General features: G+C 49.5%; 1 protein-coding gene across 2 annotated transcripts in view; it reads right to left on the reverse strand.

The window, feature by feature from the left end:
* Nucleotides 1-10,613: 10,613 nt before the first annotated feature.
* The window catches only part of HTRA1 (HtrA serine peptidase 1), a 38,880-nt gene continuing 22,593 nt past the window's right edge, over nt 10,614-26,900 (reverse strand). Inside the window, exons 4-9 of one of the 2 annotated variants that reach the window (XM_054163364.1) lie at nt 18,121-18,315; nt 17,392-17,424; nt 16,123-16,237; nt 15,952-16,009; nt 14,413-14,499; nt 10,614-11,429 (exon numbers count right to left, since the gene is read on the reverse strand). In XM_054163364.1, coding sequence (XP_054019339.1) covers nt 11,261-11,429; nt 14,413-14,499; nt 15,952-16,009; nt 16,123-16,237; nt 17,392-17,424; nt 18,121-18,315 — 657 coding nt within the window. In that variant the 3' untranslated portion in view covers nt 10,614-11,260. Of the gene's footprint in view, nt 11,430-14,412; nt 14,509-15,951; nt 16,010-16,122; nt 16,238-17,391; nt 17,425-18,120; nt 18,316-26,900 lie in introns of both variants that reach the window. The other variant, XM_009910414.2, reaches the window with a different exon arrangement.

Below are 26,900 nucleotides of genomic sequence, written 5' to 3' on the forward strand. Positions count from 1 at the left end.
TCTTCAGTCCTACAATCTGTTCACTTTCATCCCCTAACTTTGCCTTCAAACCAGGAGAAGGACCAGCAGGGAGGAGATACTGCTGCTGGTTGCCAGAGGGAGTTGCTCAGGGGAAGTCCTCTCCTCAGTGCGGGAATACCTCAATGCATGGACAGCCACAGGTCCTGCAAAGAGAGCCCAGCAGAGGTGCCGTGCTTCAGGTGTGTGCTGAGGGAGCTGCTGTAAAGCCAAGGAAAGCTCAGAGGGCAGCAACAGGCATTTTGTTCTGTGTGAGATTCCTTCAGGAGAAGAGTGGGAAAGGAGTCATTCACTTCCCCCTACGACGTGTTGCTCAACTTTTATGCTGCTTTACATCTGATACAAACTGGTGAAGGGCAGAGTCCTACAGAAAGCTGAAGGTGACCTGTGCACACCATTTTGTCCAAATGCTTTTAACCCTTCCAGCTCCTTTCAGGAGGTGTTTCCAGGCCTGGTTGCTTAATTCAGATGTTCTTTCTTTGCATTTCAAATGCACTAATCAAACAAAGGATGGAGCAGCTGGACTTGGGAAGGTGTAGCTTTAATAGCTTCAATCAGCTGTGTGGGTTTTTCTCTGAATCACAAACATGGCAGGCTAGAGTGTGAATTTCATTAGCAGCTATTGCCTCTTGATTTCTTTTCTCTCCCTAACTAACTGGGCAGATAGAATCACAGAATTGTCAGGGTGGGAAGGGACTGCAAGGATCATCCAGTCCCAACCCCCTGCCAGGGGCAGGGACACCTCACAGGGACCTTTAAAGGCCATTTAGTCCAAACCCTCTGCAGTCAGCAGAGACATCCCCTCTTAGAGCAGGTTGCTCAGAGCCCCAGCCAAGCTGAGCTGGAACGTTGGCAGGGATGAGGCTTCTGCCACCTCCCCGGGCAACCTGTGCCAGTCTCTCACCATTCTCTTTGTAAAAAGTTTCTTCTTCATATCTAGTACTAAACTCCCCTCTTTTAGTTTCAAACCATCCCCCCAGGTCCTGTCACAACAGACCCTGCTCAAAAGTCTTTTTTTGTACCACTCCCTTGAAGTGCTGAAAGGCCACCAGAAGGTCTCCCTGGAGCCTTCCCTTCTCCAGGCTGGACAACCCCAGCTCTCTCAGCCTGGCCTCACAGCAGAGGGGTTTCAGCCCTCAGATCATTCTTCTGGCCTCTTCTGGCCCCACTTTAACAGCTCCACATCCTTTTTGTGCTGAAGGCTCCTGAGCTGGACCCAGCACTGCAGGTGAGGTCTCACCAGAGCAGAGCAGAGGGACAGAATCCCCTCTCTATACCTGCTGTCCATGATTCCCTTGATGCAGCCCAGGGTACAGCTGGCCTTCTATGCTGTGAGAGCACGTTGCCAGCTCTTGCCCAGATTCCATCATGTGTTAGGTAATGCACTATCATTTGGCACTTACCTGGGAGCCAAGACTGGGCACTGAAATTAAATATTTGACCTAGCAAGAAAACTTCACAAACCTTGAAATAATTTTTCTGCTGTGAATAGTTTCCCAAAGTCTTTGGAAGCCATGGAGGTAGATAAGTGTTTGCCTTAATCTCATCAAGATCAGGCCTCCAGAGCACTTCTCAAAACCCCTTCTGGAGGTATTTGCTGAACCACTCAACTGCTCCACTGGTGCACTCGGCTCACGAGTTGCACAACGAGGGTGCACACTCAGGGCAGCGTACCTCACCCTCCTCGCTGGAAAGCTTCCAGAAGGCCAAATCAGACTATGCCAGACCTTTCTGCAGAGCCTGGAGCAGCAGAGCATGACCATCCCACTGCCAAGCAGTGGGGTTTGTTCCTTGCATACAGAGAAAACACAGCAATCATAGAATGGAAAGGGTTAGATCACAGATCAGAGGATGTCAGGGGTTGGAAGGGACCTCAGGAGATCACCAAGTCCAACCCCCCTGCCAGAGCAGGACCATAGAATCCAGCACAGGTCACACAGGAACACATCCAGATCACTCTTGAAAGTCTCCAGAGAAGGAGAAGCCACAACCTCTCCAGGGAGCCTGTGCCAGTGCTCTGTGAGCCTCACAGTGAAGAAGCTGGGGTGGAACCTCCTGTGCTGGAGTTTATGTCCACTGCCCCTTGTCCTATCACAGGGTGCAACTGAGCAGAGCTAAGTGGAAAGAGCAAAGAGCAAAGATGGAAGTGACCTCTAGAGATCAAGTCCAGCACCCTTGCCAAAGCAGGATCACCCAGGGCAATGCTCTTGGCAAGTCTGAACAAGGAATAAGGTCTGGCCAGGGTGCACCAGGCTGTTTGCTAGTAGCTGAAAAACCCCAAGAGCTGGTAAAAAGAAGAGAGCCTACAATATGACCATAGCATAATGCACAGGCAGGCACTGGCCACAGGAACTGACTGCCCAAGTGCTCACAGCTTGCTGAAAAGGCTTAGGCAAGGCTTAGCTGCCTGAACCTGCCACTGCAGACCCTGCAAATGGAACTTGGTTGGCTAAGAGCCCTAGCTTGGTTAGCTAAGAGCCCTAGCTTGGTTAGCTAAGAGTCCTAGCTTGGTTAGATAAGAGCCCTCACTTGGTTAGGTAAGAGCCCTCACTTGGTTAGATAGGAGGACTTCTGTATTGATCTGTCTGTGTAAACCAAACAAGAGAGATAACAAGAGGAAAGCTGGTGGCAATGCCTTAAAGTGAGGTGTTCTTATGGCTGTCACTGACATGCAGCTTGATGAGATTGATTGTGAGCTGTAAGTGCCTGAAGGGGGCTACAAGAAAACTGGGGAGGGACTTGTAGTGATAGGGTGAAAGGGGATGGATTGAAGTGTGAGGAGGGTAGATTGAGACTGGAGGTTAGGATGAAATTCTTTACAGTGAGGGTGGTGAGACACTGGAACAGGTTGCCCAGAAGGTTGTGGATGTCCCCTCCCTGGATGTCTTCAAAGCCAGGGTGGGTGAGGCCTTGAGTAACCTGGGCTCGTTCCTGCCTATGGTGGGGGCTTGGAACTGGATGATCCTTAAGGGCCCTTCCAGCACAAAGCACTCTATGAATCTCTGCAATATGGCCCAAGAACAGTGCAGATCTACAGAGATGTTTAAACTACTCTGAAAAGGTCCTGCATTTGCTTTGCAGGCTCTCTGTTCCAAGGCTCTGCTACACCTCATCCCCTGAATGACCTATGTATTCTTTTTCTTGAGGATTTCACTGTGCTGCATCTTGCCTTTGGCTTTGGTGTTCCTTGGTTCACATCAGTACAATAAGACAATGAATCTGCTCTGTCTTGTCATAAGGATGAGTCATCTCTCAAAACACAGTCAATGCAACAGCCTCTGACTGAGTCCATTGTGCTCTTCATAGCTGCCACCCTACAGTCTAGGAAGGCTGGTGCGGTTTTGAACCAAGAACCTGACTTAAAAGCAGTAGTAATAGTACAGGCTTCTGCTGAACTGACAGCAAGTTGGAGAGAGGACTGAACACTAACAAGCCTTGAGAATTAGAAGAATGCTTCAGGAAAGAAGAGGAAATATAAGAGCAGATGTCAGTTACCAACAGCTATTACTTGCAGTTACTAAGAGCCCCTCAGCGACTGCACTGCCTGACCTAAAATATCAGCTTTGGTGCAGAGGGAGAAGCCTTAGCTTACAGAGCCAAGGAATGGTGGGGAAACCTTTGATAAAGATATGAAACACAACTGGCTCCAGACCTGAGCCCTGGGGAACTTTGCTCATGGCTGATTGCCCACTGGATTTAGCTCCCTTCCCCAGCACTCTTTGGGCCCAGCCATGCAGGCAGCTTTCCAGGCAGGGAGGCAGCCACCCACCCAAGCCATGAGCAGCCACTTTCTCCAGGAGGAGGCTGTGAGAGACAGTGCCAAAGGCTTTACTGAAGCCCAGGTAAGCAACATCTACAGCCTTTCCCTCATCCACTAGGTGGGTCACCTTGTCACAGGAGGAAATCAGGCTCCTCCAAGCAGAACCTGCCCTTCAAGAACCCATGCTGACTGGATGTGATCACCTGGTTGTCCTGAGCATGCCTTGTGAAGGCACTCAGCATTACCTGCTCCACAGAACTTCCCCCAGCACCGAGGTCAGGCTGATTCCCTGTAGTTTCTCAGAGCCTGCCATCACATTTGCTAACCTCCAGCCACCAGGAACCTCCCCTCCTAGCCAGGAAAGTGCCTTGGTGAGCACTTCCCCCGGTTCTCTCAGTACCTTTGGGTGGATCCCATCCTGTACCATAACCCTGTGTGTGTCTAGGTGGTGCAGCAGCTCACTAACCCTTTCCCCTTGCACTGTGGGGGGTTCACTCTGCTTCCTAGTCCTGTCTCCTAGTTCAGGGAGCTGGCTACCCCGAGACCAACTGGTCTTACTGTTATGGACCGAGGAAAGAGGACATGAAGTACCTCACCGTTTTCCTCTTTCTTTGTCACTGTGCTTTCTCACACATCCAGTTAAGGATGGAGATTCTCCTTAGTCCTCCTTTGGTTGCTGATGTACTTAATGAAACCCTTTTTGTCTTTCTTTGGCAGTAGCCAGATTAAGTTCTAGCTGGGCTTTGGCCCTTCTAATTGTCTCCCTGCATAATCTCACTACATCCTCATAGCCCTGCTGAGCTGCCTACCCCCTTCTTCCAATGGCCACAAATATTGCAATAAAGGTGCCAAAGGTCTGTTGACTCTGGTGGAGCTGATCTGAGAGCAGTCACTGAAGTCCATTTCCACCTGCCTTGGCCACAGTCCAGGGCCAGTCTTGATCCCACACCATCCAGCACTAAGGATGAAAACTCACTTTCCAGCAACATCAAAGCAAAGCACAGCTGCTGTGCAGTGAGGGCTCTGATAAGGTGTGCTCCACTGCCAACAGCATTGTGCCCTGCCCCTGCTGTGGCCCACCTTGTGCTGCAGTCACCAGAGGTGCAGCAGGACAGTAGCCCAGCTGACGCAGGCAGTCACAGGTGGGGAATGAAGAAGCCAAACCTACAAGAGCAAGCCTGTAGAGGGGTTTAAACTGAGCACAGCATCCTGAGGCTGTCTACTTTTCCACTCATCAAGTGTCTTCCCTTGCCAGGCACACAAATTCAGACAAAGATGTAGCCAAAATCTGCTCTTTCCTTGCCAGCCTCTCAGGGAGATGGAATCAACACTGCTGTGAGAAGAACTTTCAGCTCCTCTTTCTGAACAGCCACTTGTTTCAGATTTCCATGGACATCTGCCCCCTGCATCACTCCTGCAGGAGGTCAGCTCCAGCCAGCATTGCTGTGCACCGCACTGCCTGGAGGTGCTGCTAAGCACAGCTGCGTGCAGCTGCCACGGAGCTTCGATTCGCCCCCTCGTGGACTTGCCCGACAAGAGGTTGATGCAGAATCATAGAACGCCTTGAGCTGGAAGGGACCTTAAAGATCACCTACTTCCAACCCCCCTGCCAAGGGCAGGGACACTTCTCACCAGACCAGGTTGCTCAAAGCCTGTTCCAGCCTGATCTTAAACACATCCAGGGATGAGGCATCCACAGCTGCTCTGGGCAACCTGTTCCACTGTCTCACCACCCTCATCCTCCTGTAGGACCACAGCTGCAGGGTCAGCCCCGTGGTCTGCTGCTGCTCCCTCTGCTTTGGGAAAGAGGAGCAGCCAGGCAGACACAGCAAAACCCCACAGCTACCACAGGGCCATAGCCTGGGTCACTGCTTTCTCAACCAGTAACCCCTCACCAAACCTATGTTTGCCCCTGGAGAGCAGAGCTCTGCACCATTAGCTCCATCCCAGAGCAGAAGGGAAGGCTGTGGTTCCACTGGAAGCAGCTGCCTGGCACCCATGAACAAGAGCCACTCAGTAGCAGACACACACTCAGTGGCACTCATCACTCACTGCTCTGGTTTGGTGACTGCCAACCTCTTCATCACCACTGTTCCTCCTGGATGCTTGCACCTGCAGGTTTGACCACCTCTGGAGTGCTCTTCTGATACACAACAAGAACGTGCATGTATCCTAATGCCCTCCTAGATGTCTCTCCCACTGCAGTTTGGAAAGATGTAGCTTTTAAAACATCCTCACTCAGCTTCTTTAACAAAAACACAAAATAGCTATAGGGAGGGGTCCAAAACAAACCCAACACCACAAACCAACCTGACACTACCACAGCCCCAAACAAAACCTGTAGTCCTCTGGTACTGAAACCACAAGACCTTATTGCTTGGCACTTCATGCACAGAAACCAGACAGCTGTTAGTGATGATCATTTCTCTTACAGCTCAAGACCCTCCCTCATGGAATAAGGGAACTGGCTTCTCAAAGCTGCCTCCCAGCTCAGGGACACACAGCCATCACTCAGCATCACACAAAGCAGCAGCAGCAGCTCCAGTTTCCACTTCAGACACTCCAAACTACTGGCAATCCACCCAGGCTGTCCAATTCCCCTGAGCATCCAACACTTCCAGGAAACTGCTATTTATGCAAAGTGTGCCAAAGCCATCCTGACAAAGCATCTGCACGCTGGGAAGGGCTGTGTGCTGAGGCAGCAGAGAGCCAAGCCCATTCCAAACCCCTGAGCCCCAAAGTGCATCACAAGTACATGCTCATCAATGGCATCGCTGAAAAGCTTCCCTTCAGTGCCTCTGCTTATCAGCAACCTTATCTGAAATACTGCAGAAGCCATTTAGAGCCAATTTTGGTTGTAAGAAACCATCTGGGTAGTTATGGCTGGTGTCGTGACCCAGCCCCTGGGAGGAAGGGCTCATGGGAGGTTCTTTAGGGACACCCTAAGGAGTGAAGTGAGGCAAATTGACACCCAGGTGGCTAAAGTGATTACAGATTTACTAATTATGTGTTTGTGCAGATCACTTTGATCATATGGTGGCCCTTAAAGCAGGCAAGGTGATTACCTCATACATGCCAGAGAGAGAAAAGAGTGGAGAGAAGGTAAGAGAAGTATCACCACCCCCAAGTTCAGTGCATTCCACCTGGTTGATGTCTTCTTGGTGCTGCCTTTTATTCCTGAATTCCCCTTCACTCCCAGCCTGGGATTGTGGGTGCAGGTGCTCCCAGGGCAGGGTGGATCACAGGCACCTTGGGACCCTGGTCTGGCTGAGTCTTTCTTGGGGAGCCTGCACAGAGTATCCTGGGTGCCTGCTGCCTTATCTCAGTTTGTGCAGGGTCAGTTGTGAAGATGGCAGCAACAGCCTCGAGTTGGAACTGGTGTAGGCACCCAAGCAGCATCTGAATTGTGACCTCCTATTCCAAGACTGCAATGGTTGCTTGGTGGTTGCTGAATATGAGGAACTTCTTCACTGTGAGGGTCACAGAGCACTGAAACAGGCTCCCCAGAGAGGTTGTGAAGTCTTCTCTGGACACTTTCAGAAGCCATCTGGATCTGTTCCTGTGCAACTCGTGCTGGATTCTATGGCCCTGCTCTGGCGGGGGGTTGGTCTCGATGATCTCCGGATGTCCCTTCCAACCCCTAACATCCTGTGATCCCTATGATGTATGATTACAAAGGGGAGCAGATAAGCAGGCTGCTCGAGACAGACTTCTATGCCAACGACGCTTCCACAGCTGGATTCGAGAAGACTAAATGTTAAAGACGTCTCTGGGTATGCATGTGGCTGTGGAGACCTGCTGCAAAGAAATGAGTTGTAAATAAACAAGAGAAACCAGCACAAAGTTTTCGAGCCCATGCCCGACAGCGACCGCCCGCAGCAACAAATCGCTGCGCAGGCCGCTAGAGGGCGCCATGGGCAAAGGCTTCGCAGTGCTCTGCACCCTTCGCTCCATCCCGAAGCAGAAGGGAAGGCTGCGGCTCCCTGGAAGCAGCTGTCTGCCATCCACGAACGACAGACAGAAGAGAAGCAACAACCTCTCGTGTGCCGTCTGCCCCAGGAACTCAGCAGGGGCAAGCAGGATGATTCAGAACTTCACTTCTCATGCAAGTGCTGCAAGAAGATCGGCAGCTGGAAAGGGTCTGTGCTTGCAGGGTTACCTTGGAGGTGAAAGGAAGATGAATTAGTCCCAGGTCATGGTGCTTAAACTCTTCGGTGGGGCTTCAAATGAATGCAAGGGAGCATGCACAAATGCAAGTGCAGGGTCAGTTTCAGTGCTTGCTTTGATGTCAGTTAAAACCATAAACATAAGGGGGGGAAAACCAACAGTGAACGTGAATAAAATGATGAACGGAGTGGAATGGAGGAAGAGAAAGGAGACTGGTCTGGTTCTGCTAGTAAGATGGACCAGGCATTTATCCAGGGCAGGCAGCTCCCTCCAGTCTTTGAACAGAAAATCCTTCCTGCACTTTAAACATTAACTGACACATCTTTCCACAACCACTCTCCATCTCAGCCTGCTTCAGCTGCTCATCCCAGGCACCGCTGATAAAACCCAACCCAGCCAGCTAGAGACCAAGCAAAACAAAACAAAACAAAAAATGGAATGACTTTGGTTATTAAGAGACCACAACAACAAACAACAGGAACTAACAGAATCAATCAGCTCTGTAAATTATGCAACCACTTGTTTTGAAATAAAAAGGCAAATGGAAAACAACCTCAGTTTTAACACAACTTCCTGGCTTTGGGGCTTTAGCTCAGTTCTTGCTGGTTGGGTTAGGTGCAGAGGATCATAGAATCACAGAGAGGTTTTGGCTGGAAAGGACCTTTGAAAGTCACCCAGTCCTGCCCTGCAGTCAGCAAGGACATCTTGCAACTAGATCAAGTTCCTCAGAGCCCCAAACAACCTGACCTGGAATGGTTCCCAGTGCTGGGGCATCTCCCACCAATCTGGGTAACCTGAGGTAGTGTTTCACCACCCTCATCATAAAAAATATCTTCCTTCTGTCTGGTATAAAGGCAGGTGGGGTTTGCATTCATTTTTGCTGAGAGCTGCACGTCACTCACACAGGCTATGGGTGGTCTGCAAAATAACATACACTTAAAAAGGAAGCTGAGGCTTTACTCATCATCATAAGGTACATTTCAACAGGCAGCTGAAGCTTTACTCATCATCAGTAAGATAAACTTGCAGTGCAAGCAAGCAGCTCTGCAAGACCATTCTACTTTGCATCTTTCATTCTAGAAAGTACTGCAGCCCTCCAGTCTTTGGCACCATAATATCTTGGAAGCTCTTCAGACTTACCACAGTGATGGAACGAGTAAATCCATAACGAGCTGCTCAGTCAGGTCAAGCCTCAACACACAGGCTCACTGTGTAAATGTAGAGTAATCCAAGGGTGGGCACTGGCACCCAGGGATAGAGGCTCCCCAGACTGGGGTGAACTGGCTGAAACAAACGATGTTTCAGCTGGAGGGAGAAGGAGCACTGGCAGGCAGCTGGGTGTGGAGGGTTTCGTGCTGTAAGGACTGCAGCCCTTTAACGGTCACAGAGTCATTGAATTGTTAGGGTTGGAAGAGACCTCAAGGATCATCCAATTCCAACCCCCCTGCTATGGGCAGGGACCCCTCACACTAGATCAGGCTGCTCAGAGCCACATCCAGCCTGGCCTTCAAAACCTCCAGAGATGGCAGTCATAAACTGCCAGCTGCCTGGTTTCCAAACAGAAGAACATGATTGGGAATGGGAGTCTCCAAAAGTCATCTATAACCCTTGGGTTTGTTCCTTGAGATACACATTTCAAGAGGAAAGGGAAAGCTCTTACCTTGCTGTTTATCCAACGTGTAATTGCACTGTAATTAAGTGCAGTTGATTGCTCCCCTTCACACTGAGATAACCCCAACCACTATCTAAGCTTCAAGGGCATCCATGAAGAGAATCATGAAGTCATTGCAGATGGAAAACACCTCCAAGATCATCAAGCCCAAACCTTGCCCTGAGACCACCTTGGCCATTAAACGGTGTCCTGAAGCACCATGTCCACACCTTTTCTGACCACCTCCAGGGACAGTGAGTGCAGCAACTCCCTGGGCAGCCTGCTCCAACGCCTGACCACTATGCAGCACAGAAAGTTTTCCCAATATCCAGCCTCAGCCTCCCACAGCACAGCCTGAGGCCATTGCCTCTCTCTTTTTTATGTTTTTCTTCACTGATTGCAATGGGTTGGAAGGGACCCTCAAAGGTCAACTTGTCCAACCCCCCTACTACTGAGCAGGGACAGATCCAACCAGATCAGGCGGCTCAGGGCCACTCCGAGTCTGATGTATAAAGATGAGCAACCTCCTGATGACCTCCTGATATCCTAGTCAAAGCCAGGTCCTATCCCTCACCCCCAACCCCACCCCCCCTGCCAGCACTCCCTGTTGTGAGGCAGGCAGCCAGCTTGCTGGAAAGAGCTCATGGCCAGATCTAGAATGGTTACAGGTGCCCCAGCATCAGAACCAGAATGGGATAGCATCTGTGATCCACAACACAACAGTTTCTAGAGTGGGCAAAGCAGATTTCAGGCAGTGCTGAAGCTGTGATTGAAGCAATAAGGGAGAACATCTGGAAGCCTGGCAGTGTGTGATAGCCAGCAGGAGAAATCCAAGCCAGCCACGCTAAGAGAAGCAGATGTACAAGAGCACAGATACAAACACACACTGAAAAAACACAAGCTCTCTGCTTGGTGGTGATAAAAAGGAGACCACCAGGCCACCCTTCCAGGCAGATGTGCTGCTCAAAGAGAAACACTTCTCAGAGGGGGGCAAAATGAATCACTCAGGAGAAGCAGTACTGTTGAATTCTTTTAATAACACTAGGAAAATATCATAGTATTAAAGTCCTGCACGAGATCCTCAGAAGGTTACTGTGGTTGGGATTTCTTTGTCTTTAGAAACCAAACTTTTGTCCTTCTCTTCTTTGTGGCTTTTTTCTTGTTCTTGTTGTTCTTTTGTTGTTTTTTTTTTCCCCCAGTTGTGTTGCCATTTAAACCAACTACTCCTTTACAACGGTGTTTCCAGTTAAAGCACAGCTAACCTATAAATACCTGAATGCCACACCACACATGGTGTGCGTGGGGTTCTGCTCAAACCTTAGAGGAAACAATGGTGAAAATCTACTTCAACACAGGGAAGGGGCCGTCGGTTTGTTAAGCAGGGGGAGGCAGCAGGCAGCAGAGGATACATTGCATACATGGTACAGAAGGAAAACAAAAATAACAAAATATATCATCTGGAGTATGTGAAATTAAACTGACCTTGCACCTTAAACCTAGTAGAAGTTACTCTGTTGGCCAATACTAATCCACTGAAGAAGCAGAATATTGGTCAGAAGTCTAAGGGTTCCTGTACCAGCACAGAGAGAGTAGAAGCAGTCCAATGCTGTTAAAAGAGGGGGGAAAACCCAAAACAAAACATGAAATCCAGCTCATGTTTCTGGTCAGGGGTCGATTTCTTCGGGCACTACTGTTAGCATCACGTCCTCGTTGCCCCTGCGTACGACCATGTTCAGGGTAGTGTCCCTTTTGATGATGTCACTGACATCACTGGCTGAGCTTATCGACTGTCCATTGATGCTGATGATCACATCGTTGTCCTTCAGGCCGCCGCTGCGGGCACAAAGCAGCAAGGCGTTAGTGGCGGTGCCGCGGGGCTGGCTCCACAGCGCTGCCTAGAAGGATGGCTGCGGGTTTGGCTTTATTCTTCACCCCCACCCCCACCCCCCTCCATCTCCCACCTGACAGCAGCTGCACGCAGACACAGCGGGCATGGAAAAAGCCAGCAGAGCTCGTGAAGTGATCACAAAGCAATGCAGAAACCCTCACGAATCGGATCACAGAAACACCCAGGTTGGAAGAGACCCTCAGGGTCACCAAGTCCAACCCAGAACCCTGCTCTGCAAGGCTCACCCCTAAACCATAGCCCCAAGCACCACATCCAAACCACCTTTAAACACATCCAGGCTTGGGGACTCTACCACCTCCCTGGGCAGCACATTCCAATCCCTGACCACTCTTGCTGGGAAACATTTTTTCCTACTGTCCAGTCTAAACCTACCCAGTGGCAGCTTGAGGCCATTCCCTCTTGTTCTATCACTAAATACCTGGGAGAAGAATCCAGCACCAACCCCTCCACAACCTCCTTTCAGGTAGTTGTGGAGAGCCAGGAGGTCTCCCCTCAGCCTCCACTCCTCCAAACTAACCATCCCCAGCTCCTTCAGTTGCTCTCCATTAGATTGATTCTCCAAGCCCTTCACAGCTTCCTTGCCCTGCTGTGCCCTGGCTCCAGCACCTCCACATCTCTCCTGCATGGAGGTAGGAGTGTGATGACTCCCATACTGCCATACCTTCCCTGGAATTCACTGCTGCAAGGCATGCAGGGCTTTGCAAGGAGATGGAGGCAGATTTTTCTTTTGGACTAATTGTGACTCATTTTAGAGTGGAAACGTTCCAGGCTGTCACTCACACACAGAGTGCAAAGCAGTGGCACTGTATTAACGTGTGAGGGATCTGGGTCCCACATCCATGCTGTTCTCCACACACAGCTCGTGGGCAGCCCCTTCCCCTCATCTTCATGCTTTAAATCTGCCAACACTCCAGCCCAGCCCAGCACACAGGCACACAGCAGTCAAGCCCAGTCACCCAACATGCATACGTGACTTTCCTGCTGCCTGGCTGCCCAGAAACCCTTCTCCTGACCTCAGCACCACAGACAAGCCCAAAGCAGAGCCCTCCTGACTCCAAGCAAGACAGGGCAGACTGGGAGCCAGCACTGCAAGGCTCCTCTGCCCAGGGCCACAGGGTCTCTGCCTGAGCTGGCCAAGAGTGCTGACAGGACCAAGCCAGCGGGTGGTGAGGGATACCATCGACCACAACATCTTGCCTGCTCTTGCACAACCACCTGGCTCCAAGTGATGGAAATGTTAACCAAGTAACTAGATCAGACATGATTCAGCCCTTCAGCATAACCCTTCCTCACAAAACCACAGAGCAGTCATCGTACTCTTCCGCCCGCAGAAGATGTCTTACATGGGTGGCTCCTGCAAGCAGGAGGCCTTGGCCTGCCCTTGCAACAAGTCTGAATGCCTGCTGAAGGCATGGCTTGGAGCATGTGCATGGGAGAAGCCATTCTAGGTTATCACTGATTTGTCACTCACATAGCCTCTCCACTCAACTCATAGCCAGGGCAGGTCACTGTAGAGCTGCTCTGATCCCCTAATCACGGCAGGTCCATGATCCCCTACCCAGCAGGTCTGCACAGAGAGCATTGGAGAGGAAATCAGCATAAGGGGGAACCCATAGGGGCAAGGGAATTAGGAGTGGAGATGACAAGCAAACATCATGGGCTGCATTTCAATTGCCTGGTCACCCTTTGGATGAAGCATCCTGATCTGAGTTTGCCTTCAAGTTATGAAGCTCCACTGCCTTGCATTTCCTCTGCTTCTCTGATGTCCTTCTCCCACCTCTCTGCTAACATTATCTACACCCTCACAATTTTCTGCACCTTCAGACTGGACCTGCACATCAAGGCAGTAAGTTCAGCCCCACTGGAGCAGCTACAGGACTCCTCCACTAACGGTGGTTGAACTTCCCATTACAGACAGACACCAGAATTGTGCAGCAACAGTGCTGCCAAAAAAAATGGTCTACAAAACACAGCAATAATTTAGAGAGCACATTAGACAGCTGACACTGCACATCTTACACTGGCATCCAAACTGCAGTAAAAAGACATCACCCCTGCAGTCTTCCTACAGGGTAAGGTGCCTGCCCCCAGCAGCTTCCTGCCACGTGCCATTGGTGCCATGTACACCTCTGTGTTGCCACAGAGATTTACTCTTCAATGATCTCTAGATTCTGAAAATTGATAAAGTTTCCTATTTTCTGTTCTGGATTACTGGGGGGGTGGGGTGGGGGTGGGGGGTTGTATCAAGCAAAGTCTGAAGGGAAGCGTGTCTTCAGCAAGAGTTGGCCAGGCCAGTGCTGGTGGTCACAGACCAGATGCCAGCCTCTCGTGCAGCTGCTGAGCAAATCCTGAATAACGGGAACAAAAAGACCACCTGGCCACAACTACAACCTCTTCCCAGCAATATGCCTCCTGACACAGGCTTCAAAGAGAAGAGTGTCTCCTGCCAAGAGAGGATTGACCCCAGGAGAGCTGGTTGGTCTGCCCGGCACCGAGGACACATCTTCACGAGGCGGATGCAAAGCTTCTCCCTCCCTCTCCTGCAGCGGTGACCAGCAGGGCTGCGGGGAGCGTGCTCGGGCAACCTCCTTCATTCAGCACTGGCACTGGTACAACAGATGTCTTGGAAAGGCTTGCTGAGAAAAATGCAAAGGGAGTTTCCACGCCCACCGAGTCCCTGCCCTCCCAGCCAGGAGCAGCGGCAGGGCTGTGCTGCAGTACCCTGATAGCTTCTCACTATTGCCCATCGGGGACCAGGCTAAACCACAAAGTAATTTCCAGCAGACAACCTAATAGCTATCAGCTGCTTGCAATTTTGTTAGTGCAGCAGGATCTAGATAGTCAGTCAAGCAGGGGAACGTTCCCTGCCATTCCCTCTGAAGTCAGTGGCAGTGTTTGGGGACTTACGCTTCAGCTGGCGTTTCTGGAATCACTTCAATTACATAGGCCCCAGAGACCACGTCAGGAAAGTCTTTGTGGCGCTCCTTCAGCTCTCTAGCTTTGCTGCAAAATGAAGAAACACCAACAAAAGTATTTTGACAAGATGGGAAAAAAGACAAAAACCAAACAAACCCCAAACCCCAAACCAAACTGAGGCATTCTTACTCGGTGAAGTCACCCAACGTTCACTGGCTGAGGCGCTCCGCTGCCGATGTGACACTGCACAATTTGCTTGTAACCCTTACACGTACTCAGAATGATTTACACCTTTTGATTTTGATGTGACACTGCACAATTTGCTTGTAACCCTTACACGTACTCAGAATGATTTACACCTTTTGATTTTGATGTGACACTGCACAATTTGCTTGTAACCCTTACACGTACTCAGAGAATGATTTACACCTTTTGTATGCAGAGAGCTCTGTAAAGCCTGTTGCTGCTAATGGATTCAGAGGCTCCCAGCTAGAACATTTCAAGACTCAGGCACTACTTGGGAACTAGCAGATCCTGAACACCCATAAAAAGGCCCTTTCAGTTTCCACTGCTTTGTTACACCTGTGGCCATGCCCCTGGGAAAATGTCTGCTTCATAGAATCAGAGAATGGTTTGGGTTGGAAGGGATCTTAAAGATCATCTGGTTCCAACCCCCCTGCCATGGGCAGGGACGTCTTCTACCAGCCCAGGTTGCTCAAGGTGTCATCCAACCTGGACTTGAACACTTTCAGGGAGGAGACATCCACAGTCTCTCTGGGCAACCTGTTCCAGGATCTCCCAACTCTTACTGTAAAGAACTTGTTTCTAATTTCCAGTCTAAATCTCCCCTCTTCCAGCTTCAATCCGTTCCCACTTGTCCTATCACTACGAGCTCTTGTCAAAAGTCCCTCCCCAGTTTTCTTGTAGCCCCCTTCAGGTACTGGCAGGCTGCTCTAAGGTCTCCCCAGAGCCTTCTCTTCTCCAGGCTGAACAGCCCCAACTCTCTCAGCCTGGTCACTTCTACAGGATGTGGCATCAGCCACTCACAGATTTTTCTGCTTTCAGTATGAATAAGCAAGTCCACACAAAAGCTTCATTTAAATTAAGTGAAATGTTTAATGAAGGTAAATTGTATAGACATGGACACATGCACATAGCTGCTGGAGCTCTCGAAAATACACTGCCCTCTTTGCTCCTGGAGCACAGGACACCACAGCACAGATGGAGACAAGAGTGACAGGGGCCCAGCACAAGCTAACAGTCACTAGCTATTCTCTTCTGAAGCACTAAGGAAAAGAAAGAGCCAGGGAGCTGTCGAAAAACTAGCTCAGTACAGAGTGTACAGCACAGTTCAACCATGGAGCAGATGCAGAGAGAAAGGGAGCAATACTTGGCTGCTAGTTGTCACCAGCACCCACAGAGTGCACGCTGCTGGGTCATCCTCCTGGCTGTTTCTGCAGATCATGGGCTTGATCCCAATGCATGCAGTGACCATGCTTGGAAGGGTGAGGAGCCACCATGCTTACTTACCTAGGGGTTAGGGACATCATTCGTATGCCAATGTATTTCTTTTTGGTGATAGCTTTCCCTGCAAAAGGGAGACAGGTCTTGATCACCTGCTCTTGCCAAAAGAGCCTCAAGGCTGCTGCCTGTCTGGTTTGTGGCTGCTTTCATGCTTGTCAGAGGGGTGGGCAGCGGTACCTTTAGCTTGCCGGTCGTGGGATTCGGTCAGGAACTTCTTTATTTTATCCGAGGGGATGGCAAAGGAGATCCCTGCTGTGACTTTCAAAGTGTTAATTCCAATGACTTCACCATCCTGGAGAAACAAGAAGTTGTTGTGAGCAAATGTGAAACACCTCCAGGAGAGTGGGACGATTCCTTCCAAGTATCACAAACAGGACTCCACACAACACGCTCTGTAGCCGGTTTTCACTTTTCATCTTGCCACCAGCAAAACAGACACCAGAACTGGGCAGCCCTCCTGCTTGCAGCAGAGGAGCAGTGTCTTCTACAGCCAAGTTTGGTCTGTTTATTTCAGCAGGCACCTCGTGAAGCCTGGTGCCAGCTGATTCTGAGCAAATATTGCATAACAGTATGAGGAAAGCTGACACCTCACCAACCCAACAGCTTTGCCCAGCAGTGTGACCCCAAGAGAAGGGATTCGGGTGAAACATCTCTGCTCTCACCTGATGATTCAAACACCTCTGAAACCTCAGCAGCTTCCTTCCCTGATCTAGCCCAGATAAAAACTACCCAACCATAATTTGTTGATGGTGCTGGTGCACAGTGAGTCCAGTGAGATAATAATGATTTGGAAAAACAGCCAAATCTCCAAGGCAGAGACTCTGCCTGGATCCTCCTTCCAATCCTGCTGTCCCTCACTGAGGACCTTTGCCTCTCCTGTCTTTAACCCTGCAGCCCCCCTGGGAGAGCTCTCACCCAGCAGTTAGGTTTTGCACCCTCCTCTCTCTTGAGCTTATCCAGCACTGCTGTAAGGTCAGCTCAGGCTGTTCTACAACATCAGCACATGATCCCTAACATCCTGCTAAATGCATGGGCATTCAACCCTCCCAGTGAGATACAAAATAAAGGTATCTATTTGTGAGCCATTAGGCTGAGATTCAGTAGGCAAAACACTCCATAGCAGCAGCTGCACGGTACAGAGCTAAGGCAAACACCTCAGCTTTAAAATGTGCTGCTTACTCTTGTTTTGCAAACATGGGCAAAAACCCCCAATAATTGGGCATTACATTTGACACTTGCTGAAACTGTGCAAACCACAAGCACCTGAAACACTGAAATCCAAATGAAATCTATGATGAGCAAGAACCACCTGAATTTTGTGTCCTCAGCCAGATACTGGAAGCTCCTCATCACATTTCTGGCGTGGGGTTCTGTTGGTTGGTTGGGTTGGGGGTTGAGTTCTAAAGGAATGACCTTGACATGAAGCAAACTTAAAGAAACTCTTACCAGATTTACTAGGGGTCCTCCGGAGTTTCCATACTGAAAAGAAAAACCAAACACATGAGAGGAAGAAGTTTTTAATATCTACCTCTCAATTCAGGGCAAGCAAAGGAGAAAAGAAGCCTCTGACATACTGCTGCAGTCGTTTCCCTGCCTGTTAAACATGAGCAACGTGGCTGGACAGCCAAACCCGTTCACTGCATTCACCACCTCCCCCTTGTAGCTGAGCTGTGCAAATGCTTAACCCTTCTTCTCTTGCCAGAGTGAGCCAAGAAGACCAAGGCTCTTCTTTTGTTTTAGTAGTGCCACACTAGCAACTTAGAAGATTTTAGGGCTGCTCTGGGAGCTGTTAGTGAAGATTTCTTACTAGGCAAACCGTAGCAGCACAAAAACTATTGTTTTGCCTTACTGCAGAAGGAAACTTGAATCCTTAAACTAAGCTTGGCCTCTCTTTTGAGAAAACATGATGGATTTCAAAAAGGATCCTTATGTGCCAGAGAATGAATCCTGCCTCCTCCCTCGTGGCTCTGCAGGCAGATATTGTGCTCGCTGTGGCTCCTGGGGGATTTTTCAATAACATCAAGTGCTGCTGCACCACAGATGTCCACATTTGCAGGCATAAAAGAAAAGCCAACCACGCTCCCTGCTCCTCAGAACTGTGCCACTAGGGAAGGTCTGAAAGCAACCATTCAAGAAATCTCCTCTGGAGGGGCCGAGGCTGGGAGCAGGACATACGTTGATGATGGCATCGGTCTGGATGTAGTCCATGTCGGAGTTGCGGAGCCCCAGCTCCTTCCCTCCTCGCTGAGTGGTGCTCACGATCCCTGTGGTCACTGTGTTCTGCAGGGAAAACGGGCTTCCAATGGCCACCACAAACTCTCCTGGCCTCAGGTCTGCAGACTGACCAAGCAGGAGAACTGGCAATTTACCCTGCAAATGAAAATGAAACGAAACTGAGACACTGGTAGAAGAAGTTCTGCAGGAATGTGAATAGAGCAGAGAGAAAAAGCCAACAAAACAGAGAGGCTGTCAGCCCTTGGGAGCTTTGCTCACTCTGTTTTCTTTGAGTGTTGCATGCACAGCAGCATCTCCACAAACTCCTGCTCCAGGAGCGGGCTCTTCAGACTGCAGGAGTCCCTTCCTTCCACAACAGGTGCCCATTCAATCAGAAAGAATGAAAAGGCCAAAGGAATGTTTCTGGCGTGCTCTACAAAGCAAGCATCTGATGCCACCAGGAATGGGTTGCTCCTGACAGCTTCTTGAAGCAATTAACCCACAGCTGCTGAAGTAAAAATAAGAGAGTGTTTAAGAGTGAGCACTGAAGAAACAGATGAAGAATATCAGGCATGTAGCACTCAAAGCATTTGATAGTCTCACAGGGCACCAGATAATGGTTGACCCTCTTTATTTTCTGCACTGTCATACCTCCTCCAGACAATTATATTGCCTCCTCCACGCACCAGTATCTGTTGAAGGTGCCAGGATTGAGATTGGATGGAATTTTGCTGTGATGGCAGTAGGGGGTAGCATTATAGTTTCCTTTCAAGAGCTTACCTCTAAACCTAGTAACTATCAACAGACATTGAAGGCATTTCTACTGAGACACAAAGCATCAGGAGATCACTGCGCTTTACAATAGTGAAACAAGCAACAGGAGGAAAGGTTGGATCCACAACCCACTGCCAGTGCAATGGATCAAGGGAACCAAGTATGGCTTCTCCAAGACATGTATCTGCACAGGAACTGAACTGGATAATGAATGATTCAAACTGGACCAGTCACACCCCCACACAGCAAGCAGAAAACATCTGGCAAGCTCTTAAGGCCTCCTGCTCACCAAAAAGTGAGTTCTGAAACAGAGCAGCTTTCAGCTAAGTGCTCTGCCTTTATTGCTCATCTGCCTGCAAAACCTTACTTGCACTGTTAAAAATTGGTCCTTCCCCTTCCAGTGATCTTGCAACATTTTTAACCCTTTCCTGTTTAACCTGTTGTCCAAACAATTCTGGCCCTCTCCAGCTATTTAATCATGGCATTAGACTATTTCTGTTAGCACTAAAGGACCTGGATATGGATAAATTCAGGCCTTGACTTAAAGCTCTGGAGGATTACGAGGTTGCTGAACCCTCAGTCAAAACATAGATCTCAAGGGATATTTAACACAGCTCTCCTCCAAGCTTGCCTCAGTTCAGAATTCATCCTTTTGCTCAGCAAACCTGCTTCTAAAGGGAAAAAACCCAAACCAAACCAAACCATTAAGATAAACTTTCAGGTCAGTGATTGAGATGTAGTGGAAGCCCCACCTAGAGATTAATTTAAACCACTTCCCAAGGAGGGGGTGACTCAGTCCCTGTGTTAAAAACCAGGCTGCCTTCAAGGTGTTACAGAATACAGAATCAACCGGGTTGGAAAAGACCTTCAAGATCATCCAGTCCAACCCATCACCCAACACCATCTAATCAACTAAACCATGGTACCAAGTGCCCCAATCCAGGCTCTTCTTAAACACTTCCAGTGCTCTTGAGCTACCTGCCTGCAATGCCACACAAACTGTGCCCTCATTATTTGCATAGATCCCCAGGTTGGGGATTCTTTTCCTGCAGAAGTTAGCAGAAGTTGGACATGGGATATCTTGGCAAAAAGGGAAAATATCCCATGTTTAAATGAAAGTCAAGGCCTGGCTCTTACAGAGTCTTCTGAGCAGTTTGAGAGCCTGTATTGATAAGCCACCCTTAGGGGCAAGAAGTTAATATAACCTAAGCTAAATGCCCATCACTTTGCATTTTTCACCTGCAGCTGTATTTCAAACCTCCCAGGAGACACACAATGTCTGTGCAGCAGAAAGCAAGAAGTAAAGACATCAGTCACCACCACCTGCTGTTGCAAACACAGACTTTTTGGCCCTACTATTTAGCAAGCCTGGCCCCGTGTATACTTTATCCAGCTCTGCTAGAATTCCACCAGCAGAATTTTCCTTAGATGAACAGATTGTTTCAATAAGACTCATTGCCAAATCCTAGGCAGGGCAAGATGCTCTATGGAAACTTATCCTTTAGTCTCCAGACACCAAAGAAATAATTAACCAACTGCTTGTTAAACAGAATCAAGTTGGAAGAGCAACAGAATAGGCAACACAGCAAGGAGGGAAACATTTCCCTTTCTAATTCTCTTGCAGAAGGAGATTCTCACAGCCAGCAATGCCCTACTATTAGATGAGAATTATCATTAACCACGATCCCCACCAGTGCCACAGCCATGGACAATCCCAGCCAAGGCCATGGCTGAGTTCTGGGAAGGTTCAGTGATGCTCCCCAGTTCCCCCATGGTGTTTGCAGTGAGGCAGCCAAGCAGCAACATCCCAAGGCAGTTCAGCATCTCAGGCCACAGCCCTGATGACTCCAAGGGACCTCTCTCCAGTACAGCAGAGAGAAGGCAGCCACTATTAGCTGTGCTGGGAAGCATGCAGCATATGCAACACAAACAGCTCCATATGGGTATTGTTTGGCTGGAGGGAGCACCCTGGCTCCTCCTCCCTTCCCCAGATGCCATTAGGCTGACGTAGGACATGCTTGCAAGATGTCGTGGGTCAAGAAGTGCATCTCTTTTTGGCACTACTTTTCCTCCTTTAAAACCAAACAGGGGTTTGTGTTTGAGTCCTGGGGTGCTGAAAAACGAGAAGGAGAATGTATATGGGCAAGCACTCCTAGGCCAGCAAAAACCATCCCAGAGAATATGTATTGTTCAAAATAAGATTGGCCATGTACAAAGTTAAAGATTTATACAATGCTCCCGAGTTACAAAAGCAGTCAGGAAGCCAAACTCCCATCTGGCAGCAGAAAGCAAGCACATGAGCAGTCTCTGACTAATGCAATTCCCTTTGATTGTGCTGAGTTCTCAAGCCCGTGCCTATCCTCACTGGGCTTCAGTTCAACCTCTAACGCTGTGTGGATTGGCTGTGGGTCACCCCTGTGATCCAGCACACCGTCTGGAAAGAGTTTGCCTAACCTTTCCTTTGCCAGGAACAAAGATCCACCTTCTCCTGCTCGTGTCATGAAACATCACCCTGGAAAATGTGCTCTCTGCTCCGGAATAGTGTGGAGCAGAGCACTCCAACAGCTCTGCACAGCAACACTCTCATCAGTGCCTCTGCAACTACATGACATGAAGAACTGCCTAGCACAGACACTCAGAATGGTTTGGCTTGGAAGGGACCTTAGAGATCACCTAGTCCTAACCCCCTGCCATGGGGTTGCCCTTGCCAACCCTGGATGTGTTTCAAAGTCGTTTAGGTGTGGTGCTTGTGAACATGGTTTAGGGGTGAACTGTGGAGTAGGGTTCTCAGTTGGGCTTGGTGATCCTGAGGGTCTTTTCCAACCAACCTGAACAAATGTCTCTTTGTTTCCTACTAGGCCAGGTTGCTAAAGGCCACATCCAACCTGGCTTTGAACACTTCCAAGGTTGGAGCTTCCACAACTTCTCCAGGCAACCTATTCCATTGCCTCAGCAAGCTCAGGGGAAAGAATTTCTTCCCAATGTCTAACCTAAATAAAGTTTCTTCCAGTTTGAGGCCATTTCCCATCACCCTACCACTCCATGCCTTTGGAAAAAGTCCTTCTCCAGCTTTCCTGTAGCCTCCCCTCAAATCCTGGGAGGCTGCTCTAAGGTCTTCCTGGAGCCTTCTCTCCTGCAGACTTGACAACCCCAACTCTCCCAGCCTGTCTTCAGAGCAGAGGTGCATCAACCCTCTGATCACCTTCATTAGGATTCACATAGGCCTTGTTAGGAGCTTTAAATTTGGGGGTTTACCTCTGAAAAAGCTTTAAAATAACATTGCCACATTCTTTCCATTCTCAACAAAAATCCAAGTATGTATTTGAATTGTAGAGGTGGCTCTGGAGTGGAACCAGTGCAAAAGCAACCCATAGCTCTGGGCATCAAGTGGTGCAGTAGGACATCAGTAGGACATCAGCTGCAGCTTCTGCAGCTCACAAGGGGAGTCCTGAAAATGCAGAGCAAGCACTCAGAGCAGCATTGGAACCAGAGTTCATAGCAGCATAGAATGACTCAGGTTGGAAGAGACCTCCAGGACCATGGAGTCTGTCTCGCCCAACCCAACACCACCATGGCCACCAAGGCATGTTCCCAAGTACTGTCTCTACATGGGCTTTTGTTAACACCTCCATGGGTGGTGACTGCAAGACCTCCCTGGGCAGCCTGTTCTGATGCTCTTTCAGTGAAGAAAGTTTTCCTAATGTATCAGAACCTCCTGCCTGGGATAGAATAGGATAGAATTAACCAGGGTAAGGCAGCCCTTGTAAGCCAAGTTAAGTGCTTGGGTCTACGGCCCTTAGTTACTGCACTTAGTAAGTGGCACTCTTAGATCTTGACACAAAGCCTGATGGCCATCAGGTTGATGCAGCTCCTGCTACAACTCGTGATTCTCTTCAGTTAACTACAGATTTGCCACAACAGCTAATTAAAATCCCAGGCAAAGGAGCATGCCTTGCAGCACAATGAACTGGGAGCCAAAAACACCCAGCACCTAACCCCAGCTTTCCCAGTGACTCACTGCATGACCTTGGGCAACACATAACTGTCTTGTCTTCTCCTTCCCTCCCTTTCTCACTCCATGAAGCCTGGGGGCTCTGCTGGCTTCCTTGTTTACTCAATAAAACAAATCTGCAAGCAGGGATTCTGCAAGCACACAGGAATAGGACTAAACATGCAAAGCCATAAGTGGCACATGACTCACTGTTTACAGCCAGCCAGAGAAGCAGCTGCTAATTAGTGTTAATATTTTAAGCCTTTCTCATCCCAAAGGGCTTCAGACATTTTTATATATGGATTTGACTCAAACCCTGGATAAACAGAACTCCCACAGAATGGAGAGCTGCACCATCACCCACAAAAGAGCTGCATGCAAGAATCAGACACAGCTACCGTGGCACGAGAGACTGGGACAAGCGCAGAAGGCCAGCATCCCCCAGCAGCAGCCAGATGCTCCCTTAGCAGCAGGGCTCCAGGCAGGAAAAGCATGAGGAGCCTTAACACATCAGCTCTGAAACTAAAAGAGGCAGCACATAACCACCACTGGGCTTGCTCAGTGCCACAGAGGAATAAAAGCCGAGAGACAGATGGTCACAATGAGTAGGAGTTTGGGCTGGGACTTTATCATCAATAATTACAGAGGTGATGAGAGGACTGGCACAGCTCTTTGACAAGGAAAGGCTGAGGGACCTAGGGCTGTTTAGTCTGCAGAAAACTGAGGGGATCTTCTCTGTGCTTATCAAGGGTCAGGGGAATGGGGCCAGACTCTTCAGTGGTGCCCAGCAGCAGGACAAAGGGCAGTGGGCACAAACTGGAGCACAGGAGGCTCTATCCAGAACGTGAGGAAAAACCTCTTTGTTGTGAAGATGACTAAGCACTGGACCAGGCTGCCTAGAGAGGGTTTTGAGTCTCCTTCTCCCCAACACATTCCAAACTCCTGGGAAACCTGCTCTGGGTGACTCTGCTTTATGCAGTGGGGTGACCTAGATGATCTCCAGAGGTCCCTTCCAACCCCCACCGGTCTGTGATTCCGTGATCCATGAAATGAGTGAATCTGGCCCTATGTTGGCACAGAAAGCCAAGCAAATCCCTTCTCTCCTCTGTAATCCCCTTCGTTTCTGGACAGAAGATCACAAACTCGCAGGAGTTTGCAGTTCAATAAACTGATGAGGAGGAGACAAATGCTCAGAGCTCAACAGCAACACGTTCCCTTTGTGCCTTTTTATCTTAGGTGGAAAAGAAACAGGTTCTTGCATGGTCTGATAACTCAGCTGTAAGTCACTCTGGCAAATCATGTAGCTTCCCTGGGAATTTCATGTCTGCTCTCATTAATGAAACTATTTAGCTTTCAGAATACGGCACAGCAAAACAAAAACACAGGCCATCAGCATATAGAGATGGAGAGTATCAGCTACAATCTAGAAACTGCCTGGCAAGGTGCCAAAGAAAATGAAAAGCCCAAGCTGGATGCATTACAGACCTCCAAAAGTATTTCATCTATAGTTAGAAAAACAAAGCTGAGTTTCTTTAGCTAAATATGGAGCATGGGAAGCTTGCAGGGGAAAAAAAATCCAAAGGCATGAAATGTTGTTTTGTTATGTCATCAGGATTTCAATTGCCTTGCAAGATGGCAAGGCAGAGAAGGGCCACGAGGATGAGCAGAGGGCTGGAGCTCCTCTCTATGTAGACAGTCTGAGAGAGTTGGGGTTGTGCAGTCTGGAGAAGAAAAGGCTCTGAGGAGACCTAATTGTGGCCTTCCAGTGTCTGAAAGCTGGGGAGGGACTTTTGAGGGTGTCAGGGAACAAGAGGGTGGTGAGAGCCTGGCACAGGTTGCCCAGGGAGGTGGTGGAAGCCTCATCCCTGGAGGTTTTGCAGCCAGGCTGGATGTGGCTGTGAGCAACCTGCTGCAGTGTGAGGTGTCCCTGCCCATGGCAGGGGGCTTGGGACTGGATTTTCCTTGATATCCCTTCCAAGGCTGACAATTCTATGATTCTGTGTTGCTGTTCTCCCTTCAAACAAAACACCCTGCTGCTGGTAGACTCACCCCAGAGGTGCCTGTGCATTTTGCTGTGTGGGGAGCATTGTCCTGCAGTGAGGGCTACTAAGAGCTGACCCTGGCAGCAAACCACTGCTGCCTAAAGAGAGGAGTAAGCAGGAGTGAACATGCAAGCTTTTCACAAGCTGGTTCATTTCTGTGGGTCCTGAGAGCTTCTGCAAGCAATACCTGGGCTTCCTCGGCCTCTGAAGAGGAAGCAGTGCAATACCCAGGGACAGATTTCAAAGCAAAAATGCATTTCAGAACAGGCTCTCACATGTGGAGTCAGGGAGCTTGGGCTGCCAGCAGCTGGGCTATTAAAATATTGACAGATAAACACACAGGGCGAAACCAGCAAATCCCTCCTGACCACAGAGATAGACACTGCACTGCCTCATGAAGCCTCTGAAGGAATGAGGGCAGAACGCCTTGTTGATTTAAAAGCCTCAGAGTCACTGGTTGTTGGTAAGATGCAGGGAGAGCCTTCGGCAGCAGGGCTGCAGTGCCACCGCAATTAGAGCTCGGTCACAGCCGCACCGCGCTGGGTCGCTCGGACGCCAAACCCTGCCTGGAGCGCAGGAGGCAGCAGCCGGTCACATCGAGGAACAAACTCCTTCAGACCACGGCGCCTCCTCCTCGACACAGACGCTGCTCTGCAGTCAGTGGCCAGTGCTCCACAGCTGGTTTTTAAGCGGTGTAGGAAGATGCAGCTCAATGTAAAGCCACTCCCCGTGCCCCCTGGTTCTGCACTCGCTGCCAAGCCATAGGCACCTGCCACGGAGGGCATTTCTGTGGGCAGAGTCCAATACACAGGGCTGAAAGGGGTCTCCAGGCAAAAGTCAGCTCTGCTTCCCACTACTTCTAGCTTCCAGCTTCAATCTGGCTGAGGGCACAGGGCTCTTTTACAATTCTACCCTCGATTAACCCCGACCTTGCCCATTAAACTACCCTAAAATTCACTGTCTTCCTCCTCCTGGTGTTTACAGTTTTCAGCAGCTGCAGCACACATTCTCATTTAACAAGGTAGCTGTTTGTCCTGAGATGAATTTCATAATCAAGCCCTGCCAGCTCAAAAGCATCTGGGAGCTGAGTGTTGTGCAATAGTTCTGACGGGTTTCACGCTCGCCGCAGCACCACACGTGCCACGAAGGATGGATTCTTCCACCAGCCTCTCCCTGTGCTGCCCAAGTCCAACTTTTGCTGGGGAGGCTTTGCAGATTTTGGGTGTTCATAACCCAACTGCCTGCAACCGTGCTGCTGCTTTCCAGCTTTGCTGTCCCCACCATCTGCTCCCATCTGGAAGGATGGCTGTATTGCATTCATGTTTACCACATTTGACTCCAGTCTTCCTTCTGACTTTCAACACTTCAGCAAACTGTTTGCCACTGTGGACACAAGCAATGGAGGTGGCTGTCTTTTCTAGGATGCAACAATCAGTGTATTTTAGGATCAGAAGAGCAACTCCAAGCCAACTGCTCCTCATTGTTTTTCCACAGAGAAGCATTTACTGGGGGAAGGAGCTCAGCCTCACTGCCGCCCAGATTTTACCACCCTCCTTCATTTCCTATTGCACTCAGCGAGGCCAAATTAGTCGCAGCGATGTCCCTGGCCAGATGTTCACACCTTAAACAAAAACAATATGCAGGCTGCTGCAGAATTGTAACCATGTTAGGAATACCAACTGACAGCCTCGGCTCAGACGCCGAGCCCAGCTCTGCTCCTAACCGCAGAGGCGTTCTTCGCCCTTCAGATCCTGCCGTAACATGCCACAGAAAGAGAGGAGAAAAGAACATTTTCTGCACCTTTGATGGCACCTTCAAATAATTTGTTCAGAAAGGAAGAACTTCATCTCCTCAGAAGAATTCTCAGGAAAGGCTTTCCTGCCATATCCAGATTTTTAAAGGGTTGTTTGTCCTGTCACAGGGACTCCTTTAGT

The sequence above is a fragment of the Dryobates pubescens genome, chromosome 8 (assembly GCF_014839835.1).
Source record: "Dryobates pubescens isolate bDryPub1 chromosome 8, bDryPub1.pri, whole genome shotgun sequence".
Classification (NCBI taxonomy): Eukaryota; Metazoa; Chordata; class Aves; order Piciformes; family Picidae; genus Dryobates; species Dryobates pubescens.